Source organism: Corapipo altera, unplaced genomic scaffold (assembly GCF_003945725.1).
Source record: "Corapipo altera isolate COAL_440 unplaced genomic scaffold, ASM394572v1 181b, whole genome shotgun sequence".
NCBI lineage: Eukaryota > Metazoa > Chordata > Aves > Passeriformes > Pipridae > Corapipo > Corapipo altera.
Genome location: NW_020884963.1, coordinates 1,907,111 through 1,933,704, shown reverse-complemented (window position 1 = coordinate 1,933,704; position 26,594 = coordinate 1,907,111). Strand labels below are relative to the sequence as shown.

At 50.5% G+C, this 26,594-nt stretch overlaps 2 protein-coding genes across 3 annotated transcripts in view; one reads left to right on the top strand and one right to left on the bottom strand.

Moving 5' to 3' along the window:
* The window catches only part of MYBBP1A (MYB binding protein 1a), a 56,534-nt gene extending 52,122 nt beyond the window's left edge, over window positions 1–4,412 (top strand). The window contains exons 25-27 of the mRNA XM_027664405.1: window positions 1,313–1,414; window positions 2,526–2,650; window positions 3,766–4,412. Of these exons, the coding sequence (XP_027520206.1) occupies window positions 1,313–1,414; window positions 2,526–2,650; window positions 3,766–4,282 (744 nt within the window). The 3' untranslated portion in view covers window positions 4,283–4,412. The remainder of the gene's footprint in view (window positions 1–1,312; window positions 1,415–2,525; window positions 2,651–3,765) is intronic.
* A 3,730-nt stretch (window positions 4,413–8,142) lies between these two features.
* The window catches only part of SPNS2 (sphingolipid transporter 2), a 132,400-nt gene continuing 113,948 nt past the window's right edge, over window positions 8,143–26,594 (bottom strand). For both annotated transcript variants that reach the window (XM_027664450.1, XM_027664451.1), the window contains 2 exons: window positions 13,128–13,174; window positions 8,143–11,404 (listed from right to left, as the gene is read on the bottom strand). In XM_027664450.1, coding sequence (XP_027520251.1) covers window positions 13,132–13,174 — 43 coding nt within the window. In that variant the 3' untranslated portion in view covers window positions 8,143–11,404; window positions 13,128–13,131. The remainder of the gene's footprint in view (window positions 11,405–13,127; window positions 13,175–26,594) is intronic.

Sequence of the window (26,594 nt, the reverse complement as noted above, 5' to 3'; positions counted from 1 at the left end):
CTTGAAGGTTGCTGTTTCTGCAGATACATTATCTGGTCTCCCCACTTTTTCAGCTGGAAGTGTTCCCTGTGCTCTTGCTGGGCATCATTATTTGCCTGTTGTGGGTGTCACTACTGAAACAACTTGCTTTGGGGAATAGATTTCTTATTTCTCCCAGTGTCTGCAAGGATTTTTTACTTTTTTTGCCAACTCTCTGCTGATATAAATGGAGAACAGTTTGCTCAGAGTCCTTAAAATGACTTGCAGTCTCACTGAAGCAAAAGCAATACGTGGTTTGGGAGAGAACGACGACCTCCCACTGCTGGGTAAAGGTTTGGGGCAGGGACTTTTCAGCCTGAGGATGCTGAACCTGGGGTGGACTTTGCCCCTTGGCTGGCTTGGAAGGTCCAAATTCCAAGCAAAGAAGGGCTTGGCCACAAGTGCAGCCTTCTCAAGAGGGGCAGGCTGTGATGGGACATGGCTCTGTCTACGATACACTTGTCCTGGAAATCCTGTTTCATGTTGGTGTAATCCACGTGGGGTTTGCTGTGCTGAGTGTGTCCACACACAAGCTGAGTGGGAGAGAAAACAACCATGTAAGGAGGGCTGCAGGCCCAGCTGCAGGCAGAGGATCAGTGCCCCTGAGCCACTGGGCAGCCTCTTTGATCCAGCTGCCTTTTTATGGCTATTTTCTGCCCTTTTCCACTCGTAAATAACTGGCTTTTATTTGACCGATCTTTGGAGTGATTTTCTTCTAAGCCAGACCTTTCACTGGCTCAGAAACCCCACAGCACATAAAGGGAACACAGGGGAGATCTTTCCCTCAGTTATTTCTGTGAATTTAAGCTTGACAAGGCCTGTTCTAGGCTGGCACTTGGGATTTCCTGGGCATAAGCTGTAATGGATTTTTGCAGCAGTGCTTTACTCAGCTCCTGCAGCTGAGTAGCTGTGGTCCCTCAGGTGAGTCTGTTGTCTGGGAGCCTCCTGGCCTTGCCAGAGCAGGGGCAGAGATTATTTTACCTCTTTTTCTCCAGGAAGCAGCAACATGTCTCCAGTTCTGCTTTAGCTTTAGGGAGAGCAGCAGGGTGGTACCTTTGTGGTATTGCTTGCTCTTATGTTGTCCAGCTGTTTCTGAATTAACCTGGGCATCAGCAGCTTCCACCGTGTGCCCTCCTGAGCTTTTCCAGAGTTTGGTGGGTTTTGTGTTCCAGAGTTATTTTGTTGAGAGGTGAATCCTACCATTAATTACTTGTTTTCTGCTTTCTCCTGAGAAGTGTGATTTGTTTCCCCATTTAACGTGTGTTTCTTCTCGATCTTCCCATTTAATTTGCAGTGTTTGAAAACACTTGGAAAACCCATCATGAAGGCTGAGAAAGAGAAAGTTGCCAAGAGCTTGGAGCTGTTGAACTTTCTCCTCAAAACTGTGACAGAGCAGGTGAGTGTGTGACCCAGTGTGTGTGGCAAACAGCTGTTTTCTGAGTATCTTTTAAATGTCACACTTGGATTTTGCCTTGTGACTGCTCCATCCCACCTCATTTCCTACCAAAGGTACCCCCAGAGGGGATGCCTGGTTGGATCTGAGGACAGAAAAATCCCTCTTGTCTGAGGGAGCTGATCTCCAAGGGCTTGCTGAAGGATTTGTGCCGTGTTCAGCAAACACGTGTGGCGTCTCCTTTCTTACCAGCAGAAATAAAACCTGGGTTACAGGGAGGGTGGATTTTGTCCCAGGTGATTGCTCTGTCCTCTCCACTGAACCCCAGAGATTCTGATTCCCAAAAACTGAGACTTACTCAGTAGCTTTATGAGTGGGAGTGAAGCTTTGTTCTGGGGCTTTGTTTCCCTGATGGAAAACGACTTTTTTGAACACGAGAGGATTTTCTGTAGGTGACAAAATGTGTCTCTAATATGGTTTTACTTACTGGAGCAAAATACCCCAAGCAGCAGAATTGCTGAAGCCCAGTTTCCTACTGATAAGCCCTGAGTTCTGACCACAGCCTGTTTCTTTGTGAAGACCTAATAGGAAAGTGGGTGGAGAAGAGAGATTATTTCCAAGGCTCTTGTAGGAGCTGAATTGCCTTTGAGACACCCTTTTCTGCCAGGTTTTGCTGAAATTATCCAATGGTTTACAGAAGAGGCTGTCAGACCTTTAGAAACCAGACTGAAAGTGCTGCTGCTTTTCTCTTGGTTGGGTGCATGGTCATGAATCTCATTCCCACTGCTCCCAGCCATGGACTGGAAAGGAAACAGAACCAAAGGACCCTCTGGTCCCTTTTATGCCACTGCAGTTCTACCTGGCATGTTAAAGGCATGTTAAGACTCATGCCTCTCATGCTAGAGACTCAGTTTTCAGTCAAACCCTGGTACCTGATGGTGCCTTCAGTTTGTGCTCCCAAGCTGGTGTTGCAGGTGGGCTCAGAGCAGTGGCTCGGAGAAGCCAGGCGGGATTGGTTCTTCCTGCCATAGCCTCTCCCTAAGGATCTCCTGTGCCCTTCCTGCTGCTGTGAGTGCCCTTTCTGAGCTCACTTGTCTCTCCTTGCCTCTTGCAGAAGCTGAATGTGAAGCTGACGGAGGTGGAGAAGGTGCTGCTGTCCCTGAACCAGCTGGAAGACATTGGGAATTCGCCCCGGCTCGACTCTCTCTACTGGAACGTGATGCGCTGGCTCAATCACACGTACGTGTGCTGGGAATTCCAGCTTTTGGGCTTGTCTGGGGGCCTCCCTGCCTGTCCTGCTTGTGTCCACTGGTGTGGGCAGGTGGGAAGAGAGAGGAAGTCAAGGCAGGGAGCTCAGGCTGGAGTTTTGAGTTAAATGGAGCTCCTGGGCTGGTTGGGTAGAGATGCTTCTTGTTTTACTTGTTTGGAATAATACTGGGCTCATTATTCATGTGCTTACGTGCTTAGGATCGGTCCCTTTTTGGGAAAGGGTTGTGAGCATGTGTGGTATGTTTGATACCTGCCAACAGAGTGAGACAGCTGATGACCCAAGGACAGTCCCTGCTTTGCAGCTGTCCCACATGGCAGCCTGGCTTAAGAGCCAAAGCTGCAGAGAAATTTCTAGGCCAGGACGAGTCACTAAGCTCCCATCACATCGCTGTGGATTAATTCTGCAGATGTGAGGCTGCCTTGGGAAGTGACTGGATACCAGAGAGTATATGCCAGAACCTTCAGTCCTCTCCAGGGATCCCCAGCCTGGCTCTTTGAGTGGGTGCCTTGCAGCTCTGGAAGCTGAGGAGCATTCAGTGATTATGCTTCAGTGCTTCACATTGAAAACCAGGCCGTGGAATTAGAGCCTGGGTCCTTTTTTGGGGCCCCTTTCTGGTGCAGAGCAGCACAGGCTGGGTGCTGGGGCAGCTGTTGTCAGAACAGCAGCAGCAGTGGCTGCCATGCAGGCACACAAAGGCTGCCCTGGTGGAACTGGAATGGGCTCTTGGAGGTTCTTGCTGGACAATCTCTTGGGATTGTGTAGCACAGCGAAGGCCTTGCTGTGTCTCAGTAGCCTTGCACGGGGCCACAGGCAGGTGTGCTCGAGGTGGGGGTAAGCACAGCGTGACCATGGAATGGGGGTTCTTCCTCACATCTCCACATGCTTTGATCAGTCCTGGTCCAGCTCCTGCTGTTCCTTTCAGTCCCTGTGCAGGCTCAGGAACAGCTCCAGGGATAACACTCATCCTCGCAGCTTCCCGTGCTTCCCGCACCTCTGCTGTGCTTCACGGACTGCTGTCACATGGATCACACTCTTCCCTGGCTGTAAATTGAGTTGCTCTTGATTTTTGGCATTCTCTCTGCAGGAAGCCCAAGAAGGACAAGACAGCCAGTAAGCCTGTGCAGGACACGGAGCCGCTGAAGAGGAAGAAGAAAGGCTTCCTGCCAGAGACCAAGAAACGCAAGAATCGCAAGAAAGGCACCCAGGAGAACGGGGTAGCACTGGCTGGAGATGGAGAACCAGCAGCCCCAGAGGAGCAGCCCCTGGGAACAGAGACCCCCAAGCAGAAGAAAGGCAGCAAACACAAGAATCCCAACAAAGGGGTCAGGGAGAACGGAGTGGCAAAGGCGGGCGGTGGGACCCTCCCCGCTGTTAATGGAGGAGATGCTGTGGCTGAGAAGAAGAAGAAGAAGAGGAAAAACAAAAACAGAAAAAGAAAACAGGATGCAGGTGATGAAGCTGAGCAGGTTCCAGCTGCAAAGAAACCCAAGGGGAGTGTCCTCCAGGAGACCCAGCAGAAGCAGGGCAAAGCCAACCAGCAGAAGCAGGACAAAGTCAAGAAGAAAAGAAAAGAGAAAAAAACTGCAGTGCTGCAGGAGTAAACTCCATGGACTCACCCAGACCTGGCATGGCTAGCATGGCTCAGTAGACTGTTGTAATATCTTTTTTAACTATAGTTTTTATGCCCTCCATGACTTTTAAATAAACCTTCCACGATGCTAAAGCTCTAAAGCTGCGGGTCTGGCTTGTGTGGAGGGTTCAGCCCAGAGCACAGGGAGCTTCAGGAGGTTGTATATCCTGCAGGCTCCTGGAGATGCCCACTCTCTTCTCTGGCAGTGCCAAGCAGCCTGTCCCCTGTCTCCATGATTTCCAAAGGCAGAAGTGAGAGGCTGGTTTGGATTCCCTGGGGAGCTGGGTAGGTGTGCTGGCACTGCTGAGTCTTGTGGTCAAGCCGTGTGTCGGGTTCAGAAGCAGCTCCTAAAGGCTCATTCCTGTCCTGCCTGGGCCCCACAGCTTTTCCAGTCTGGGAGATGCAGCCTCTGAAATGTCTGGGCTTAAAGGGGTTTGCACAAGCAAACTCAGGGGTCAGATATTCCCAGTTTGGCCAGTCTGGTGTTGTCAGTAACTACCATGATCTGGTTTTCTTGCCTGTTTGCTCCTGGGTGCAGGAGGGGTCATGGCCCCTATGGTAGAGCAGGGACATCAATAAATCAGTGAAACAATTGAAATGGTTGATTGATTGGCCCCTCTGCCAGGCCAGCAGCCTGTGTGCAGCCATGCAGGGCACCTGGAACAGCAGGCTTACAACAAACAGTCTGGGAAGGTGGCTGCTTGGAATTGCATCTGCTTATTTATCCCCAGGCTCCTGACTGCTGGAATGCTGTCACCCCTTTGGAGAGCACCAGGAGCAAGTTCTCCCATGTGTTGGGTACCTGGTTCTTGTTGAGAGCTGAGCCTCAAAGTGTTTGAAACACTATTTATATTGTAGTTGCCTCCTCCCTCCCTTCCTTGTCCCCCCTGTTCCTGGAGGCCTGGCCCTGACTCCTCTCCCAGCATCTGAGGGAGCAGGGCTGGGTCAGTGGTTGGACTTGATGATCCCAAAACTCTTTCCCAACCTCAGTGATTCTGTGATTCTGTGAAGGCCCCAGTGCTCTCCTCCCTCCTGCAGAGGAGTTTGGTGCTGGCTCCTGGCAGAGGGAAGGGCCTGGAGCAGGGCTGTGCCTGCTGTGCCTTCAGCTCTCACCCCGCAGGTGGGTCTGTACCACCAGGCAGAGATAAGGGCACTGGAAATGTCATGTTGCTTTTGGAGGGAGTGAGAGAAGAGCTGCAAAGGGCTGTGTTTGCCTGTGGCTATTTATCTGCCTTTGCAATGATTCTCTTCTCAAATGGCAGGGGAGTCCCTGTGAGACAGCAGCTGGCAGGGACACGGCACTGCCCATTGCAGGCCACAGGTAGGTGCAGCTTCCCATTTCCCTGTCCCAGCAGAGATCCCACAGGCTCTGCTGCACATCCAAGGAGTGCACTGGCTCCTGTGGGCAGCAGGTGAGGGCTGGAGTTCTGTGCCCACTGGCTGGCAGGGTTCAGCAGAGAGTGTCCTTCCTGCCTCCACAGCCGGCTCCCTCCAGCTCTCGGGGGAGGCAGGACTGAGGAGCTCTGTGGTGTTGCCTGGGAGGATGCAGCTCCTGGGAGAGGAGGAACTGGCAGGCTCTGGACCCTGCAAGTCAAGCACTCTTTAGGTAGTGGCACAGATTGGGGCAGGAGGTGAAGGGCACCCTCACCCTGCTCACTGTTGGCCTCCAACCTCAGGAGGGTTCACAGAGGTCCCCAAACAGGATGGAGACTTGGGCTGCTGGGGTGTGACCAGGGCAGTGCAGACCAGACCCTCAGGAGGGTGCCTGGTCCCTGCATCTCTGTGGTGCTCCAACAGAGCACTTTAGGCCTGGACTCCTCCTGCTGAACCTTTTTTCCCAAACCACTTATTCCTCTGGAGGTGGCTGAAGGATCTTGACTGCAAGAGCTGCTGTTGCAGCCTGCAGAAGAGCTGCAGGTCTTTGTTCCCAGGCAGATGTTGGCAATTATTGCCAATCCTGTCTCCAGGAAAAAGACCCTCTGCTCCAAAGGGGCCTGTGGGCACTGGGGATGCTGCCCTGCCTCTGCCATTTACTGTTGAGAGCTGGTTCATTGCCTGGTTAAAACCTCAATCCCGGCTCAGCCCCTCCAGCTGTCCCCAGAGTTTCCCTGTGTTGTGCAAATGAAGTGCACAGGAGGCTGCAGGTCAGGGCTGCCTCTGTTCAGTGATCGAGAGGAGAGCAGGGGGCTCAGATCTGAACACTCTCACTGATTATCCCTTTCCTTCTCTGTGCCTCTAAGTAGGACATCCCTGGACTTTGTGCCACTGCTGTGCAGAACTAGAGGAGGAACAGCAGGCAGGGGTGGGGGTGGGAAGCAGGGGAGGGAGCTGGATGAGGGGGCTCTCTCCAGGCAGCTCAGGGAAAGAACCTTCACCTGCTTCCAGAGAGCACGTGTGTGGCACCCAGAGCCACCCCACTCCTGCTGTGGCCACTGCTCTGGGCAGGTCCTGAGTGAGCTGAGGCCACCGAGCTGGGCTGAGCTGCTCTGGGATACCTGCCAGGGTCACTGCGGTGAAGAGTTCATGTGGATCAGCTCATCACTCGTTCTGGGAAGGGCAAAGCACAAGGTTAAAGCAGTGCCAGCTGTTGTTTGTGACAGAGGGGTGGCAGCTGGGCAGTGCCAGATGTCAGTGGCTGAGCTGGAGAGGTGAGTGACCTCTGCCTCGCCGTGGCCATGGGGTGCTCAGTCTCCAGTGCCCGTGGAACAGGCAAGGGGAGAGGGGACAGGAGAGCTGCAGGGCACGGTGAGAGTCCTGCTTCACTAACAACTCTCTTGCCAATTAAATTACCTGGCTGCAGGCTGGCTTTGTTGCACAGCTTAGAGAAAGCAGTCACTAATCCACTGAGTCAAATCCTGTTGCACCAGCACTTATTTGTGCCTTTTAACAATCACAAAGGTTTCATTTTACTTGATTTCATGTCCTGTCTGTCGCTCGACCTTCAGGACTTCAGGGGACAGGGCATGCTTTGATTTTAATGAAGCCTTTTCAGCTGTCCAGAGCTCTTTGGCAGTGAGAAGAGCTCGAGGGTTCTTCTGGATGCAAGAAAATAGCCACAGGCCCTGGGCAGTGAGCTCCAGGGAGGGATTTGGACTCCTGAGAGGGTGGGGAGGCCCTGGCACAGGTTGCCCAGAGAAGCTGTGGCTGCCCCATCCCTGGGAGTGTCCAAGGCCAGGCTGGACAGGGTTTGCAGCAACCTGGGCTAGTGGAAGGTGTCCCTGCCTGTGGCAGGGGATGGAATGGGATGAGCTTTAAGGTCCCTCCAGCCCATTCTGTGAGTCTGTGATTTTTTAAGTAGTGTCCTATGTGTCACACAGAGATCTTGCCAGGGACAGTGGGAGATGGGTGCAGTGTTGGGGTTGCTCAGGAGAGGTTGCCATGCAGTCAACCCCTCTGCTACAACCATGGTAAAGGCACCAGAGACAGCAGGACACAACAGTGCCAGCTTGGGCTCCATGAGGTGCTGCACAGCAGGTTTTGGAGAGGGTCAGGGTGCTCACCCTGTGCCAGCCCACGAGGCTGTTGTTTGTCAGAGCTTGAGTGGCCTTGGTGGCTCTACAGAGCCAGGGTTCATGAAGGGGAGGGGGTGTGGGTGCACACACATGGGTATGTCCATGACCCAAACCCAGCTAAAGCTGCTGAGCCTCAGAGCCCATCTGCTGGAACATCAGAATTTATAAAATTATGCTTAATCAAGTCACTGACACAGAATGATTGAGCTGAAAGCCCTGAGATGGTGCTGCCAAAAGGGGTGGTGGTTTCAGTGACAGGTCCTTTGCTTTAGGGGTGTCCTGGCCTGGACACTTGCCCTGTGCTGAAGGAAAAGGACACTGGAGAGGGGGTGCTGTGTGGTGCAGCCTTGTCCCAGGGATCAACCCAGCAACCACAGCCAAGAGGTGACACAAGAAAAGGAGCCAGGAGGTACATTTTAAATACTTTTATTTCTTAATTTACATAAAGGTATATATTTGGCTTATTTATCTTTTTTTTTTTATACTCTGAGATTCACAATCAATTGCTCTTAAAAAATAAAATAGTCATTTGCTTCTGAAAGAAATCAGAAAACTATTTTATACTCCTCCCTTGTATAACAAGAAAAATATACTAATACTCCCATACATCACATAGTAAAAGTGATTGTAAGTGCTGGTTTACCAAACAATAAAGCAAATGGGGAAGAAAACAAGCAGCTGGGACGGAGGGTGCTGAGAGAACTCTGCTTCCCAGAGCACAGCCAGTCATTTGGGGGGTTTAGTCTCACCCTGAGGGTCTCCCTTGGCCAGTCTGAAAGGGGAGAGGCTCCTGGGGCCACCCAGACCTGCCCTGGGAGCCATGGCAGCTGGAGCCACTTGGGTTGGCACTTTGCTGCCTTTTGGGTTATTTTCTTGCCTCTCTGGGCAGTTCCTGCTGCCTCAGTTCCCCTCCCTGTGTACAAACCATTGCTTGGGCAGTGGTGCCAGTGCAGGATCAGCTGGGAGGGGGCAGTTAATGCTTTAGAAAATCCCCTTTACAAAGTGGGGGAGAAGAAAACCCTCGTGGTTCACTGAGGGCAGCCTGGAGCCTCCCTGGTGCCCTCTGGGCACTGCACAGACCCTGGTGAGTGAACACAGCAAGGACCTGACACTGTGGGTCCCACAGACCGTGGGGAACTGGGAGGAGCCCGAGCCTCCCTCTCCTAGCCTGGAACATGTGGGAGCAGGGATTCAGGGATCCCTTGGTGCAGGTAAGACTCATTTCTCACTCCCTTGCTTGCTCCCTTCCCTCTCATTCAACAGAGCCCACAGCATTTCCTTCAGAAGATAAAACCAGCCCCTGACAGCACCGAGCTCTGACAGGGACCAGGGCCTGGCACAAGGACACTACAAACCACTTCAGTTCCCTTGTCATGGCTGACTCCAGAGAATTAAGTTTAAGGAGAATTCCTAATCTCTGAACCTTAACAGGAATGTTTCATTTTGTTGACAGTAAATGCTACAACAGAGGGAGCCTATTGGAAAAGCAATTTCGGAAATGTGGTTAATCTTCTTTGGTCTCTGAGATGAAATGACTGATTGTTAGGTTGCTTTTTGTTTCTTTTTAAACAGCTTAACAAGGAATTTCTTAACAGGAATCAGAAATTCATGTGCCTTTAAAGCCAAGAGTTTGGCTCCCACACTGCAGAGGCCGTGTTTCCCCTACCAATGTAAACAGTGGCACGAGGTGGGAAGTGAAGCATTGTTTGGGATTTGCTTTGCTTTGTTATTTCTAGCACCCACTTGCCGCTCTCCAGAGGATGCCCAGGCACTCGAGGAACAGTTCTGGCTCTGGTTCTTTAGCTAGATCTTAGAGCTGTTGTTAAGGTATTTTAGGTGACAGAGCCTTTGCAGAGGAGTCCTGTGGGGTCTGAGGAGGGGGAAAGGCTCACGAGGTGACAGGAGCCACCTCTGGAACCTGCCTGGGCAGGGACTGGCTGTGGGGTGAGCACCTGGAATCACAACCATCCCATCCCCACTGCAAGGCTCTGCTGTAGGTCCCAGCACATCCTGGAAGGGAATGGGAGGTACACCCAGATTTACCAACAGGACCTTCCTGTGTCTCTGGGCAACTTTGCGGCACAGCCAGAACAGCAGCTTCCAGTCTTACCCCGCATCCAGTCCCAGTCTGGCATTTCCTGAGCTGATTTAGTCCTGCTTGGAGCCCAACTGCAGCCCCTGGTGAGCCACAAGCACAGGAGGGGCCTTCCCCTGCTCGAGGTGTGAGCTGAGGGGGATCTGACCTGCGGGACAGGGGTGAGCAGGGACAGGGGTGGGGAGCTCATGGAGCCCCATGTGAGGCAGCCTGGCTGGGCAGGGCCTGTGCTCTCTGTGCTCTCCTTCCTCCCCCACGCTGCTGCAGCACCCACCTGGCACTGCATCACTTTGGCTCCTGGAGGCCAAGTGCAGGGAACAAGGAAACAAAACCCCAGTGAAGTGGCCCCATGACACGTCCCTGCAGTTGAGACTCGCCCACTTCAGACACTGGCCTTGTCTGAAAGGTCTCAAATGCACCTTTCTGAAGGTACAGGTGACACCCCAGGGAGAGCACTTGGACTGGGCAGGGTTGGGTGTGCAGGAGCCCAAACGCTGCTCCCAGGAAACAGAGTATCAGCCACTGCTTTGGAACACTGACAGGGAGAATTAGCATCGACAGTCCGTGTGATATGGCATCATGTAAACAAAGCACGAGGTCACTGGCACAGCAGTATTGCACTCCCAGGCCCAAGGTTCAGCGATTCAGCCAGGTGGATTTTGGTATTTTAAAAGCCTGTGAACCTCCCAGGCGAGGCTGAATTTGAAAACTCCAGAGCCCGTAGGGATTTCTGTCCAACGTACTGGGCCTTTCTGTGACAACCACCAGCATTCCCAGTGCAGTGAGACTCTCTCTCCTCTGCCCGTTGCTCAGCCTCAGGTGACAGGGAGGTCACCCACTGGAACTCTTGCAGGGCACTGAGCCAAGGAGAGCTGTGGACGTTACTCATGTCTGCTGTGGTTGCACAGGCAGCTCCAGGTTTTAAACGTTTAAATAAAAACTGTCTATCTAAATATATATATATATATATATCTCATCTAATGTCTTCAGCAGAGATAAAGCATCTTATGACATATTTAAATAAAAAATAATAATCTGAGTTGAGCCTTCAGTGTCAAAGCAAAGGTGATGTACAGAACAGGTCCCCAGCTAGTGCAGTTGGTGGGTGTGGGAGTGCTGGCAGAGCAGCAGCATTCCATAGGACACCAGTCCTACAAACCATGTGGACTTCATTGGCTACAACTAGAACCATGTACACAATCTACAGTCACTCACTTGGGCAGCACATTTTGGGTCCAGGGGCCAGTTGCTGATGCTCAAAGGAACAGATGTCCTTGTGCTGCAGCAGGTCCCGTGTTCCCACTGCCCTGCTCCATCTCCTGGTGCCTGACCCCGCAGGCTGGAGTGGGGGGATGGATTTGGTGCTGGAGAACCCCTCAGGGTGGTGTGGAGCTGGAGGATCCACTGGTATCCAGCATGGAAGGGCTTCGAGCTTGAGATTGGTGTGGTGGGAGCAGAGTCCACGTGTCCTTTCCTTCGGTGGCACCTGGGAACAGGGAAGGGAAGGGGGTTTATGGGGAGGTCACAGGGATGGATTGGTAAAGGTGTATCCCAGCTTTGGGGCAGGGCCAGCTCCGAGACCCTTTGTCTCTGTGCAAGGGGGGCCAACAAAGCCTGCCCAGGGTGGAGGCAGCACTTTGGGATGTGCTGTAGCTGTTTGGAATGGGAAACAAATGCCCTGTGATCCAGGCACAGCCTCCTCCAGGAGGTGACCAGCAGCAGGTGTAGCTCCTGTCTGCAGTATTTTGGGGCATCAGCCATGTCCTGTTTGCCAGGTGTGCCAGTACAACTGTTCCTGATGAAGCAGCTCAGCAGATTACAGGGATATTTTTGCTAGGTTGTTTTTAAGCCCCTCAGTTTATTAAAGAAAAGAGGGACTGCCTCGTGCCTTAAATTGTCATTTTCCAACCTGCTGTCCCTTGGAGGGCCCAGCAGCACAGCCCAGCTCTGGCTGCTGCCAGGGCAGAGCAGGCTCTGCTGGTGGCCCAGGTTGGCTTTCAGGAGCCACTCATGCACTCTGGGGCCTCTCCAGCAGCTTTCCAAGGTAACAGGGCAGGGATAACCAGTTCTCTCACTACAGGATTTCCTGTCAGAGGGTCTGTGCACCATGTTATGAAATAAAATCAGTGACTGCTCAGTTACAGAACAATTCCTTATGACAGTGGCTTGATTTATCTCAACGTGCACAAAACTAGACCAAAAAAGAAGAAAGTGCAGTGAAAAGCCTTGCTGTGCCCAGGACCCAAGTGGTCACTTTTATAAGGCAAGTCTCAGCAACACCATCTTGTATTTCCTCCCAGATTTGTTGAGCGTTTTGTTTTCTAAAGAAACCCAAAACAAACATAAAAAACCAACCCCCAAACTTTTATCTCAGAGCTACTGATAAATAATAATGTGTGAGCACACATCCAGCCCAGAGCCTGCAAGCTCCTGGCAGCCCTATCCCAGAATCCACTGCCCTCTGTGGAAATAACACATCTGCTGTGCTAGAGATTGTCTGAAATATTTTCCCTCAAAAGGCCATTCTTAAGTGTCTTACTGAGTTCTGATTTTCTGATTAGTCCTTCAGTGCATTTAATTTATGGGGAAAGAAACCTCCTCTTCAAAAAGTTGCTTTAATTAATTCTGGCTCCAGTGAAGTGCTGGGAAGTGTTTATGACTCGTGGCTGTGGGGGAGTGATAAGGACAACATGGACATGAGGGAGAAGGGAGGGCAGCAGGAAGGGGATGGTCCCCCTGGCTCAGAGTTGTCACCCTGGATCGAGGGTGGCAGTGGGGACAGTCCAGCAACAACATGAAAGATCAGGTGCTGCCAGAAAACAAAGGTTTGGGAGAAGTTAAGAATGGTGGTTTGAGGGCAGCTGGTGCTGGACCCAGGGCAGGGCAGCAGGAGGTTTGTGAACACCAGGGATGTTCTCAGTTCTGGCTGGGACAGTCACACCTGCTGCTGGTCAGGGGGACAGGGGTTACCTGGTCTCACCTGCTCAAAGAAGGGAGCACCAGGTTCTGGAAGCAGCTCGATACCACAAAGGACATTTGAGGTGACCCCTGGGTTCCCCATTCTTATTTCCTCTGGTTTGAAGGGAGTAAAGGTGCAGACCAGGGCTGGCTAAGGAAACTTCTCTCCAATAATGAGGAAAGGAATGGGTGGGCAGGGGGCTTGGGGCACAGCAGCAGCTTGAAACCTACTGCTGGTTTGGGTCACTCACCGTCTCAGACTTTCACAGAGGCTGGTGGCATCACAAGTTGGTTCACCCTGGTGAAGGGAAAACAAAAGTGTCCTGTGAGAGCTGCAATCAGCAAAGAAACAGGTGCCCAATAACCTGGGGGATCCAGGTTTCGGTTGCTTAACAGTGTCTAAAGGAGTGGGACATGAACAACTGTCCTGCACAATGGTATAAAGCTGAAACCCTGTCACACAGGGCTGTCTGACAGCAGTCCTGGCAGGTGCTGGAACATGCCAAGTTAACACTGCTGACACTAATTGACAAGGATTTGGGAAGGTCCCAAAGGCATCCAGACGTAGCAATTGTTTCCCCGAACCAGAATAAGAGTGTTTGTGCAGTGGCTGGTGCTGTCCTTCAGCCTGTCAGCACAAATGTAAACAGTCACCACTGATAAAAATTAAATTAAATTAGGAGAAAAGGAGCTGTCTCTCAGTTTTTAGCTCCTGAAGACCTGCTGCTGTTCTGGACATCAGCTCCCGGGTGATGGACGGCGCCCGGCGGGGACTGTGGTGTCACCCCAGGGACAGCTCCTGACTGCTCTGTGGGACCCAGGCACAGCAGCAATAGTCCTGCAAAGTCCATCCCTTGGACCTGCTCCTTCTCCTTGCAGTACAGGCCCTGGAAAGTCCAGCCTTCCTCTGCAGCAAACACCTCCCCTCCCCACGCTGCTCGTCCCTCCCCGGGCGGTAACTCAGGGACAGCAGCCCTTTGGTGAACACAGAGGGCCCTGGTGGGGCTGTGACACAGACATGTCACCCTCGGACTCCGAGGCCTTTGGGACCTGCTCTCTGTCTGGGATGCTCACTGACCTCACTGGGAACACCTGGATTCTGACAACAGCACTGGAAAACCCCACCTTGCTCATGGACCTGCCTCGCCTTTGACCGTCCAAGGGCTTGACCCAAAGGCTCCCCTTGGGCAAAAGGAGCATAAATCTGAGGCACAAAGGGAGAGTCTTCTCCTGACATTTGGCTCTGCCAAGTTGAAACAGGAACCAAACCGAGCCAGCAGTGTGTTAGAGCTTTGCTGTCACGTGCAAAAGCAGCTTCTCTCTCAATCAGTGAAATACTTGGGCAGGTGGACAGGGAACATGACAGAGACCAACACTGCCTGAGGCCCTGCCAGGATAAAAATTAACCAGTGCTCAGGGCACACCTTCCAAGAAATCTCTGCATCAGGGATTGGCCCAGCTCAGCCCACAGCTCCCAACTCCACACCAACCCCACAGGAAATTTGTCTCCAAGGTCCACAGAAGCCTCTGTGCCTTCTCTGCCTTTCCAGGCCATAAACTGAAATATTTCTGATGGAAGAGCTGACTCAAGTTCCTTTGTACAATCACCATTCCTGGTAACCCCACTGCACTGGAAAATCACATTGCATTGAACATTGTAACTGTGCTTTGGTAGCAGAATTCATCAGAGACAAAACACATTACCTGAGAATGCTACAGCCAACTTCAGAAGTAGGAAGCAAGCTATGGTGTGTCATGAAACTGTCACAGAATACTAAAACTCCAGAGGTCTGAATGTGCCAGAATGTTTGGAAGTCATGTCCCTTAGCATGTCATTCCACATTCTTACAGGCTACAGAATATACACAGAAAAAGTTAGTTTTGCCATGATTTTGGCACAGAGAACCCACCTGCACTGCTGATGGGTGAACCAGAAATACACACAACTTCCCTGCTTTTATTACTTATAGTTCAGCCTCCTATGGGATAAAATGTACCTCCCTTTTATTTTAACACATTTCTCTCGAGTTCTGCTTTATCTCTGTCTCACAGATGGGAACAGAGGCCTGGAGGGGCTAATCCTGAAATGCATTTGGAAGATTTCACGGGAAATTGGACCCCACACGCCTGGAGAACCTGCTGGGAAGAGAAATGACTTTGAGGGATCACACAGGAAGCTGGTGGGTAGAAGGGAGAACTGAAACAGTCCCCAGGTTTTGGTCAGTGCTGTCCCCATCCCCTGCGAGGGCCGAGCTGCTCCTGGCTCAGGCACAGCCGGTCCCAGCAGGGCCGGTGGGGATTTTGTTTATTTTCTTAAAGCAAACCCACCAATAATAAACTTTAAACTCTCTTAGGTGGCAAAATGTAGTACATGGGCTTAAACTAACAAGGCTCAAGAGCATCTAAATCCCTGATTAAGCTCCACTTGTCTTTCTAATCAAGATAATCCCCCACTGAATGGACCCACTTCCAACCAGTGAGATCTCACCGAGCACTGGCTACTGAATTGTTCTGTTTTCTCTACAGTGTTTTCTTAAGATTGTGATTGTTTTCATTCCTTGAAGAGAGCAGGGTGGGAACCAGTCTGTTGTTTCCTGAGGGGGAGGAAACTCACCCAAATTGCCTTTCAAGAACAGAAGCTGCACAACTTTTCTTGGTGGTGTTTTTTTTATGGGCTCCTCCAGCCCATAAAAATGTGGCTGATTCCCTCTAACCCTCATCACTTCCTCTCCTGTCAAACCTAAATATTTCTCCTAGATCCTATCAAACCATTTCCATGTAGTGTGACAGCACCTATAATTCTGAAGTATTTATAAGCCTGTCTGTTTAATATTAAACTACATGCTCCAGAGCTGTTAAATATTTATGCTATGTAAAATGGATCTAATTCCACAGCACCTCGGCCGGTCAGAGACCTGCAGGAGGAAAAGACAGCAAATTTAAGATAACAGATGAGTGGCCAGGATTTTTTACAGGTCAGCTCTGCTCTATTTCAGGATCTGGGCAGGATTATTCTCAGAATGCTCTGTCCCTTTCAGCCAACAGCTGATGGAGGTTCCAGCACTGCTGGGCAGCCCCCAGGGACTTCAAAGAGCTTTTGTGGCCACATCCAGTGCAAGAATGTTCTGCTCCAGCTGGGCCAGCAAGGGGGAACCCCAGATCTCCCTTCTCACCTGCAGCTCCACCTGCCCCAGCAGGTCAGGGGGAAGCTGTGGGGAGCAGCAGTGGGATGTGGAGTCTGAGACCCAGGAATGTGTCACCTCTGTCCATGAGCTCCAACCCCAGCCAGGAACAGGTCAGGAAGGAGGACACACCCCAGTGTGTGCAGCACCACCATGCCCAGGGCTCCAGGAGAAAGGCTGTGCTTCCAGAGAGCTGTTGGGAATGTTGCCAGCCCAGTGAAAAAGTCACGTTTCACACCCCAGTTAAACACCACCTGTATTTCAGCATCCTGCAGCTTTCCCAGAGCCTGCTTTTCCTGCTATCTAAACAAGCCAGGCTCTGGATTTTGTAACTGAGAAACATATTAGGAAATAATGTCCTGATTTTTACAGCCTGCTGTACTTAACATCACTTAACTTTTACGGCTGGCTGTAAAATGCTTTGGTGGGGTCCTTCTGGCCTGAAAAGAACTCATTTTTTGAGTTACTGAGCAGGAGTTTTTGAGTATTGACTTTCTGAGCAGGGGCTCGTTCAGCAGACAGGGCTACCTACAGGGGCAGCTGGACCACTGGACTCAGCAATTCCTGCCTGTGATTAAGGATCCCTCTTTGTTTCACTGGAGAGAATTCTGTGTTTCTGATGTGTTGTGCAAACATCAAATGCCTGTTAGAAGCAGCACCTTAGGAAGGGATTCAGGTGGACCAGCCTCCAGCAGATTCCTCCCTGTCTGAACTTCCTCAGATGTTTCTGGGGGGCTAAACCTCTCCAAAAGGCCCTGTGAACACACTGAAACCTGAAATTTTAGGTAATCAAATGTTTACTCAGACTGACAACCCTGAAAGGTAACGAGGCTTTATGGCCTTAACCTATGAAAAACAGATTTCCTTTTCAAATACAGGGAGTTCAAGGCGGGGGGTTTTTTTTTGGCATTAAGGAATGAGGGGCAATGCCCCCTCCACCTGTGCCCAGGGATGATGAGCAGCCCAGCCAGGTGCAGTTCTGTGCAACTCCAGCTGCTGAAACAGCAGCATTCCCATCCAATGTTGGTATCTGAGCCTGTGCTGGGAGAACAGAGGCCAAGGAGAATCATTGGCACCTCCACACCTGTCTGACTTGCAGCTGTAAGAGGGAATTTTATCTGCTGATAAATGAACCCAGGAAGGTACTTGCACAGGAGGGCACTGCTGCTGTTGTCACTGTAATTCCTGCAGGCAACCAACCAAATAGTCGTGGAGCAGGAGAGCTGGGAGAGCTCCAGGAGGGGTTTCTTGATCTTCACATGCACACAGACTCCACCAGGGAAGTTAAGATCCCAGGGCAGGAGTGATGCTGTCAATGTGCCCTCCCTGACATGAGAGCACAAGGGCAGCTGCAGCTGAAGGAGCAGAGACCACTCGGGCAGAGGAGCATAAAGTGAATTTAGGCACCGCACCAGACCCCCCTCTGAATTCCAGCTGTGGTTGGGACAGGGGGAAGTGTCAGGAGGTGTTTGTTTTATCCATTGCCTTGTTACTGCAGAGATCAATCGCCCTGAATAAACCCTGGCTGAAGCCAATTGCCAAAACACACACACGTTTCAGTGCACAAAGGAGAGAAGTGGAGCCGAGCTTAACAGCCCATCCCACTCCTATTTTCCATCAGTCAACACCCTCATCAACACAGTCAGCTTCGGGGGGATAGAACGCTCATTGCAGTGACCTGCCAGCAATAAATAGGTAACTCAGGACCAGGAAACACCGTAAGAACACATTATCACACCCCTCAGACATTATCACACCTCTCTCGTACTTTCCACAGACCCTCCTGCTTTATCTCACTATGGAGAGATTTAGAACTGCATTTCACTGGGATTTTTCCACATTTCCCTTGAAGTCTTTGAATCAGTCAAACTCCACTAAACGCTCCGAGTTTCACCCAGTCCTGCCCAGTGCCAACAGGGGAACACTGTGGGGCTGTGCTGGTGCAGAGATTTGTGCCCCTGAAACAAAGTCCATGGCTCTTCTCCCTTCCCTCCCTGCAGGAACCTGCAGAGATCTCTCAGCTGGGCTCTGTCACGCTCCTGATGCCACACGCTGCTCCCAGCCCTGCACCACCTTTGCACCAGACACTTCACAGAGAGCAAACCCAGCAGGCTGGGGACTCCAGGTCAAGTGTGTGCCTTTTAAGCCCTTCACTGCAGGGTTTTTGATCAAGCAGAGCAGAAGGTACCTGTGGGAGCCACTGCTGTCCTGCAGCTGGAAGGAGATGGCTTTGGTTCCCTGCTGCACAGGAGAATTCCTGGGATGCTGAACAAGCTGCCAGGTGTAATTGTGCCTCCAACTCCTCCCTAAAACACAGCTGCACAACATCAACCCTTAGGACAACCTGTTACCTCCTGCAGGAACAGCCAAACCAAGGATTGCTCCCAGAGAGCAACTCCTGCTCTGACCCACCTAGAGCTGGTTTGATCATGAATTCAATAACTCTGGGACACAATTCATGAATTCCTGCAGAACCTTGGGCTTGGAGCAGCTGGAAACAGGGATTGAAAGGGGAGGTGCATGAAAGGTGAGCAGCAGTGATACATCAGCCTGGAGAAGTCCCACTGAGTGGCACAGGGACAGGGCAGCACAGCTAAAAATAGCCCATGCACTGAGCTTCCTGATGCATCCTGACAGGTTATCCAGCCTCCCAGGAGCGGGCTGTCACTGGAGCTGAGGTCAGTGTGCTCAAGGGAAAGAGTCACAGAATGTGCTGAGCTGGAAGGGATTCACAAGGATCACCAAGTCCAACTCCTGGCCCTGCACAGGCCCATCCCCAAGAGTCACATCCTGTGCCCCAGAGGATCATCCAAACACTCCCTGAGCTCTGGCAGCCTTGGTGCTGTGCCCACTGCCCTGGGGAGCCTGGTCAGGATGCCAAGAGAACACGTAACAAAATCCAGCAGAGAATCCAGCACAGGAGTTTGGAGCAGGAAACCACTGCCCACTGTGGCTGCTGCCTGTGCCCACCCACTCCCACCCAGGGAGGGGCCTGGGGCTTTGTGCCCCTCCAGCCCCCCATGCCAAGGCTCAGAGGGGAGCTGGTCGTGCCCAGCCCCCCTGGCAGAGCTGCCCTTCCCTGCGGGGCGGTGCCGCTGCCCGGGCTGTGCCCGGCGGGAGCCCCGTGCTGGGGGTGGCAGCTGCTCCAGCAGCTGCAGGAGGAAATGAATTGGCTCAAATCCCCTTTTCCTCCTGCACATCAGTGGCTTTAGCAAAGGCAATATGATCATCATGGACAGCAAATACAGCTTTCCCTCTGTCTGGCTCAGCCCCTTAAAGCTGCGCAGACAATGGGAGTGTTTTCCATCTGCTCCTTTCATCGAGGTGCTGATTTGCCTCCAGAGGAAGAATCGTGGGGCAGCTCCTCTTTTTCCTCTTTGGCAGGTTTTGACAGAGCAGAAAACTGGCATAAAGGAAAAATCAATAACCTGTCCTGCTATTTTCCCAGGCAGCTGCAGCAGAACAGATGTGAAAACGACCAGTTAACAGCACAAATCAGGGTCCCAAGGACCTGGGTGGAAATGAACTCTGGGAAGATGTGGGTCTCAAAACTTGATGGGCTCAGAATTAAGGTGGGGGGATTTCCAGTGCCATGGAAGATGTGGATAACATCATACTCTTATGCCCACTGAAATAATGGAGGAAGGAGGAAGTGGAGGGTCTCGCTTTTTTCTTGGCATGATTGAAAGTGAAAGGGGGGAAAACATGACATACAAAGCAGGTTATGATCTAATTAAATCTTGAAACAGAAAATCCTGTGGAACTTCCTTTTGCCACTTGATTAGAAACATAATTCTTACCCTCCACAATAACTGCCTCATGATACAGCTCTTTCATCAGCCTCTGAGCTCCCAGGTGTGGGAAATCACAGAACCATGGAATGGTTTGGGTGGGAAGGGATATTAAAGCTCATCTTGTTCCAACACCCTGTACCTTCCACTAGCCCAGGTTGCTCCAAACCCCGTCCAACCTGCCCTTGAGGCCTCAAGGAACAATCCCTATGTTTCACAAGCCCTCTCTGCCATGTGATGATGGTCTGGCAGCACCTTTGGGAAAGACCAAGCCAGAGTACTTAAACACTGGAAGTAACACTCCAACAGTTTAGTTCCTGTTTCTCCAGGAGATGCTGTTCAGGCTGTGCTGGGTTTGCCTGGGGTGGAGTTATTTTCCCTCCCAGTGGCTGGTTTGGGGCTGTGCTTTGGATTTGTGCTGATCACAGGGCTGATAATGCAGAGATGTTCCTGCTCTTGACAAGCCAAGGTCTTTCCTGCCCCTCACAGTGCCACATCAGGGAGGGGGCACAGCCAGGACAGGTGACCCCAACTGACCAAAGGGATATCCCAGACCATGGGACATCATGCTCAGTATAGAAAGTGGGAGGAAGAAGGAGGAAGGGGGTGGGATTTTGGGAGTGATGGAGTTTGTCTTCCCAGGTCACCTGTGTTGGGGCCCTGCTCTCCTGGAGGTGGATGAGCACCTGCCTGCCCATGGGAAGCAGTGACTTCATTCTTTGTTTTGCTTTGCTTGTGTGCCCAGCTTTTGCTTGCCCTATTAAGCTGTCTGTATCTCAGCCCAGAGTTTTCCAGCTGATTATCTCTCTGATCCACTGGTTGGGGAATGAGTGAGGGGCTGTGAGGGGCTTGGTGGGGTTGAACCTTGACCCAAGCACAATTAAATTGCTCTAACACACCCACAGTCACAGCTTGCCAGAAATCTGCCTTGCAGATTGCTCCACAAGAAGGACTCATTGCTGCTGATAAAAGCCAGTACCTCTGTAAAATGCTCTGTGATTGTAACAGGCTTCAGGAAACACAGAGGAGGGTTGAATTTTTCATTATTTCTTCCATTTCCTCGTGTCAGAGATTGTTTCTGGCTTGGAAAGCTGCCACCCCCTGCTCAATGCTCCAGTCACCTGCCTGGGATCTGATCAGGTTTTGTCCCTGGGCCAGGGCAGCCTGAGCAAAGAATCTGTCTCACTGAGAGCTTAAAATCTCCTGCACGGCAAAGTCCCTCCATGCCAAGAGCCCTCCTTTGCAATGCCAATGGACATGCTGAACCCATTGGTAGCACATGATTCCAGTGCCCCTTGTACCTTGTGGGCCTTCAGTCCTGTTCCACAGCTGAGGAGCACCTCAGGACAGCTCACAGCACACAGTCAGCAGCCAAGGTAGCAGTAGGACTCCCAAGCAGTTTTTGATCTGGAGCTCCTGGAGAAGTGAGCTTTGCCTTCCTGCAACTTCAGGCACATGGAGAAATTCCACTCTTGCTGTGGGACAGCACTGAAGCAGCTGGGGGTAGTCTAGGAATATTGTTTTCCTTTCTCCATGGCACAGGGGATTAACCTTGGAAGGTCAGTATGGTGGGGAATCGACGGGTTTGGAGGACCCAGAGCTCTGCCTGAAGCCTTTTCCACAGCTCGTGGGTGCCCAGAGCTGTGCCAGCACCAGCTGGTTCTGTCCTTCTGCCTGTGCTTAAGCAAAGCTCCTGCTGCCAACAATTAACTCCAACAGCATATTTCAAACACCAGGGGCATTCCATGTAAGGACCACAATGAGCTGAGCTGGCTGTGAACAACCAAACTGGCCTCTGACATGTTCCCAACCTGCAGGAAACCCACAGAGTGACTGAAGTGACAGAACAAATCAGAATTTGTTCTGTGTGAGACTGTATTTTCCATGTGCATGACACCAGCAGCTCCCAACTGGAGCAGCAAACCAGCATTAAAGTTCAGCCAGTCCCAAGCTGCTACACTCTTGTATTTGTTGACTCTCTTTATGGAGTTACAAACTCAGCCAGTAAACAGAGGAGAACAACCAGCAGCTCTACAAGCAGCTTTTTCCACCAATAATAAAACTACTTACACTTTCACCACCTCTTCCCTTCGTACTCTCAACACTCTGATTCCATATGAACTATCTAATGGTCTAATTTTGTTCCACATGCAGCCTGTGTGTTTATCATGCCTCTCTTGGATACTCAAAACACGCTCTTTGCCTCTCTCCTTCCACCATCACAGATCCTCTGCATCCTAATCCAGGCTTTCTGCTGTAAATTCACATGGCTTTAAAGGCCAAGGTCATCTTATCTGGGCTAAAAAAGCACTGTGGGTTTCTAGCTCTGCAGGAAATGTTTAATTATTGTTCTTTTGTGAAGTGAAAAATAAACAAAGTGATGACATTCCTCCCCCTAAGCAGCCGAGTATCAACAGCCAGTGAACTGCTCAAATATCCCTCTGGGGGAGTTGTTAAAATCCACTTGCTGCCTCTAAAATCCTCAAATCCAAACCCTGCTTCAGTGCAGGACTGAGACATTTCTCTAAACGAAGACTCCAGCCTCTTAAAAACCCTTTGTGATACATTTTCAACTGTTTCAGAGAAGAAATATTATTTCTGGCAATGCAAACCACCAGAGGGGAGCACACTCTGTGCCAGTCCAGCTGCCACCCTAATACCTGTGACATGGGGAATGGAGGGGACTCTGGGCTTTGCTGGCAACAACAGGTCACCTGGTGGGTCCTTTCTGTCTCTGCTGCCACAGAGAAATCAGAGAAAAAGGAGGGCTGACAGCTCTGCCAGTCCTTCCCCTGCCCCACATAATAGGATCTGCAAAGCAAAAATAAGGTCAGACACTTTCAAATTGCTGCAACAGGAGAGCTGGGAGATCATTTTATATCTAGTTCTGCAAAAGGCTAAAAATAAGCCTGATGTGAGGCAGAAGGAAGAGCCTGAAAATGGATTATTCTCATTTTTCCTGTAATGCAATTTGCAGATGTGCTGTGTTTAAGACAGCAGAAGAGGTGTTTGGACTAGGAATGGTTCTTTTTGTGGCTTGTGCTCTCTCTCCTCTGTAAAGAATATTTTCCTCCTAGTGTTTGTAGCCACCACTTTTAAAATGAACCATCCATCAGCACTGCTGCCCAGCAAGAGCTGCCACACCTGATCCAAGGCATTAAGAGTAAAACTGTTTTATTATTAAACGTTTAATTTTAATTTTACGGGAAAAGAAAAACCTGCTGGAGCTGCTTAAATAACCTGATTCTTGTCATGTAAACAAATGGGTGAAGGATTCAGGCTTGCAGGGCTCTCAGGTGCTGAGTGGTCGATGGTTTAACACTGTAAATTCCTCTGTCCTGACCAGCTGCATCGGTGCAGTTGTTTATCCCTGCTCTGGCAGGGACACACACTGCAGTTGCATCCTGCTGCCTGATCTGCATTGCTGTATCCTCAGAGAACACATCCAGGATTGCAGAGAGGCACTGAGCAATTAGCAAACCTGGATATCCATCCAGAGCATCTTCTCATACCTCTGGAAAAACACTCAGAAAAATCTCGTGTTTCCGGGTATAAAACCAGGGATTAAGTAAAAAAATATTAAAAATAAAAAAAAAATAAATTTAAAAATCCTCAGAGGAGTAGATTATGTTGCACCTGCACGAGGTGTTTCTCAGGAAGAATCCAGGTGAGCTTGGTTTTCCTCAGGAGCAGCTGGAATGACCTGTGGTTGGGGACAGGATCCCTGCCCAGCACAGCTCCTGGGGTGAACACTCACTGCCAGGAAAGGATCCTGACACACACCAATTACAGTGATTTATATCCCTGGCACCAGAAGTTGTCACAGCTTGGGAAAAGGACTTTTTAAAATTCCTTTTCATAACAAAAGGAGCACATTGTTCCCTGTCACTGGTGAAGCTCCCAGGAAGTCCCAGTGTGGGCATTTCTCCTGCAGCTCTCCAGGGTGTAGCTCTGTTTTTCCCAGTTATGTGCACTGTGAGTGAGGAAGGAGACACACACAAACCACAGACACAATTCTCAGCAGTGCTGAGCTTCTAATTCCACTGAATGAAGCACCTGGAGTGCTCCCAACCTTGGAAGCTGCTCTGTGCCAGGGCTGAACAGGTACCTGGGATAAAAGCAGGTATCAGAATTCTGATCCATTTCTGAGGGCTCTGCCACGGCAAGACTGGACATATCATCTTCCTAAAATCTACCTTGGGCCTCACCAATTTTCCTTAAGCAAGTAAGAAAAATCCAGTACAGAGTGGAGTCACGTTTGGAAATAAAATACAAGTGCTTTAACCCTCCTCTGCAGAGGTACAGAGCGGGCAAGGAACGAGTCAAGTGAAATCACAGCAGGAATTGTATTTGAGTGGTTTGAAAAAAGAATTGAAGTATTTATCATTACTAGTGCCCAAGAGCTCTTGCAGAACCCATTCTTAACAGTTTTCTCTCTTCTATCACTTTGGAAGGGTGGGATTAAATTTGTATTATAAAAATTGCCCCCGAAATGATTGGATTAAAGCACAGTGATGTACTCTGTCCTGTTCTCTGTTAGTTCTACATTTACTAAAAGCCTCTTTAAGCTGTCAGACTTCTGAAGCAGCATGACAATAGTTATAAAAGAATTGTGTTAAAAAAAAAAAAAAAGGAATTGCTGTAGAAAGCAATTTTTTTTCATGAGTGTTTTTGTGAGAGGGGCAGCCTTGTTGACTGGAATTCCTGTGCTAAAAAAGTCATCTACAAAATATGCCAGGAATTGTGGCAATGATAAAAGTAGTGTGAAAGCCTGGAAATTCTGTTTTTGAAAGGAAGTGTGGTGGAAGCTGGAGGAAGCTTTACAGGAAAGAGAGGTTGCTATCCTGGTATCTGCCCTGCCCGGAAGGAGAAATTATCTCTAAGCAAATGCCCGGAGACCGTTACACAAAGGAAAAACAAACACAGAAATCCCAGCAATAAAACCCTGAACTGGTTTTCACAGAAGTGTGAAAATGAAAGCGGGGGAAAAGCTCAGTTTCCAGAGGCTGCAGAGAGCAGTGTTTCAGTTCTCTGCCCCCACATCAGCTCGTTAGGGAGGTCGGTGACACTGCCCCGCGTGCCCCGACCCCGGGGGTGATGGATGGGTTTAATCTCCGGCGCCCGCGATTCCCGCAGGTTAATTGATTTCTTTTGGCAAAGCACCTTTCCAAGACCCGGTGTCTGAGCAGCAGGACTGGCTAGAGAGGGAAAACAAGGCATCTTGAAATAGAAATTCCTCTGTACCCAGTAATAGGGTACCCAGTAATAGGTAGGAGGGAGGGGAGGGCTGGCAGGAAAGTGTGCGATGCCAAGGGCAGATGGTCTGGCAGGGAGGTGGGAGCTGGATGGTGGATTTGGGGTCCAGCACGGAGCTTTCAGCTGCTGACAGCAAAATGCTCTGTTGTCTTTCCTCTCCCATGCAAGCATGGAGCTACTAACAAATAAATCCTGTCCCATAAACACTGAGGAGAACGCTGAACCTGTTGGCAATGGCAGCCAGGACCCGGTCCAGCACCGACCCCGCTGCAGGTGAGTCCCCCCACAGTCTCCAGCCTTACTACAGATACTGCCTGACTTCTCAGGAACTTGAATGAAGCTGCTCTTTCCAGGAATCTCTCTGCAGGGTGCCAGGGTATTTTTAACATGGGAGTGGGCACATCCCCAGAAACAGTGCACTAGGAGTCATTTGAGAGAAATTATCTTGTTAACCATTATTTATGACAGTTGTTCTCCCCAGTTTGTAGCATGTAAGATCTGTGGCTGAATAATACAAAATTCATAAACAAATGTGAGTCAGACTGATAAGGAAAGGGAAAGATGCTGAAGGAGAGAGAGCAACAAAGCCAGGTCTGACACCTGCACATGTTTCTTCAGAGAGTGGAGCAGTGGCTGTTTGGGAGGTTGGTGGGCTCTGGACGTGGACAGAGCACAACCAGAGCTGCTCAGGGTAGACAGCAACAGAGAAACAAACCCTTCTGTGCAGAAGCAAGCAGAGCTCTGAGGTGTGATCTCCTTCCCAACAGTAACACTACTGCAAAGTTGGGGTTTTGGTAAAACACTTCTGTAAGACACACCAGCACTGGCACCCTGTGAGTGACCAGCCTGTGACCTGCGGTGCCTCCTGAGCAAGACAAAGCTCTCTTCCTTGAGAACTCCATTGGAGTGAGACCAGCTGGCTACCACAGTGCCTTGGCCAGCATAAAGGTCCAAGTGGGCTTGATATGCTGATATAAAGATGGGAGTGACATGGAATTCATCAGCACCTGAAATCCTGAGCCCCTCCTTCACCACCTGAGGTGCCAAGGGACATGGATCTCCACCACAGTTAAAGGTGGAACGAGCACTCTCCTCTCTGAACACAGTAAAGACAAACACTGAAGCTTTCCTAGGACCAGGTAAGCACCCAGAAACTTATGTTCATCCTGCCTGGACTCACGTGTGCACAAGCACAGGAACAGGGAGGTAGATGGAGAGTCTTTCCCTCTTCCCACCTCATGCCAAGCCAGGAAGGCCTTCAGAAACATGGGACAGCTTTCATGTCTTCTCCAAAGATTCTGCTGTAACATTTACCTCTTTTTTTCTCTTAGGAAGTCCTTCCTAACATCTAATCTCCAAATTCTCTTCCTGTCATTTAAAGCCCTTTCTCTGCAGATAACAAACCAGGCACACACACGTCACGTCCCCAAAGCCACGCTGAGGTTCAGCTCTGCAGGACTTCACCTCCTTACCAGATGAGGTCTTGTTT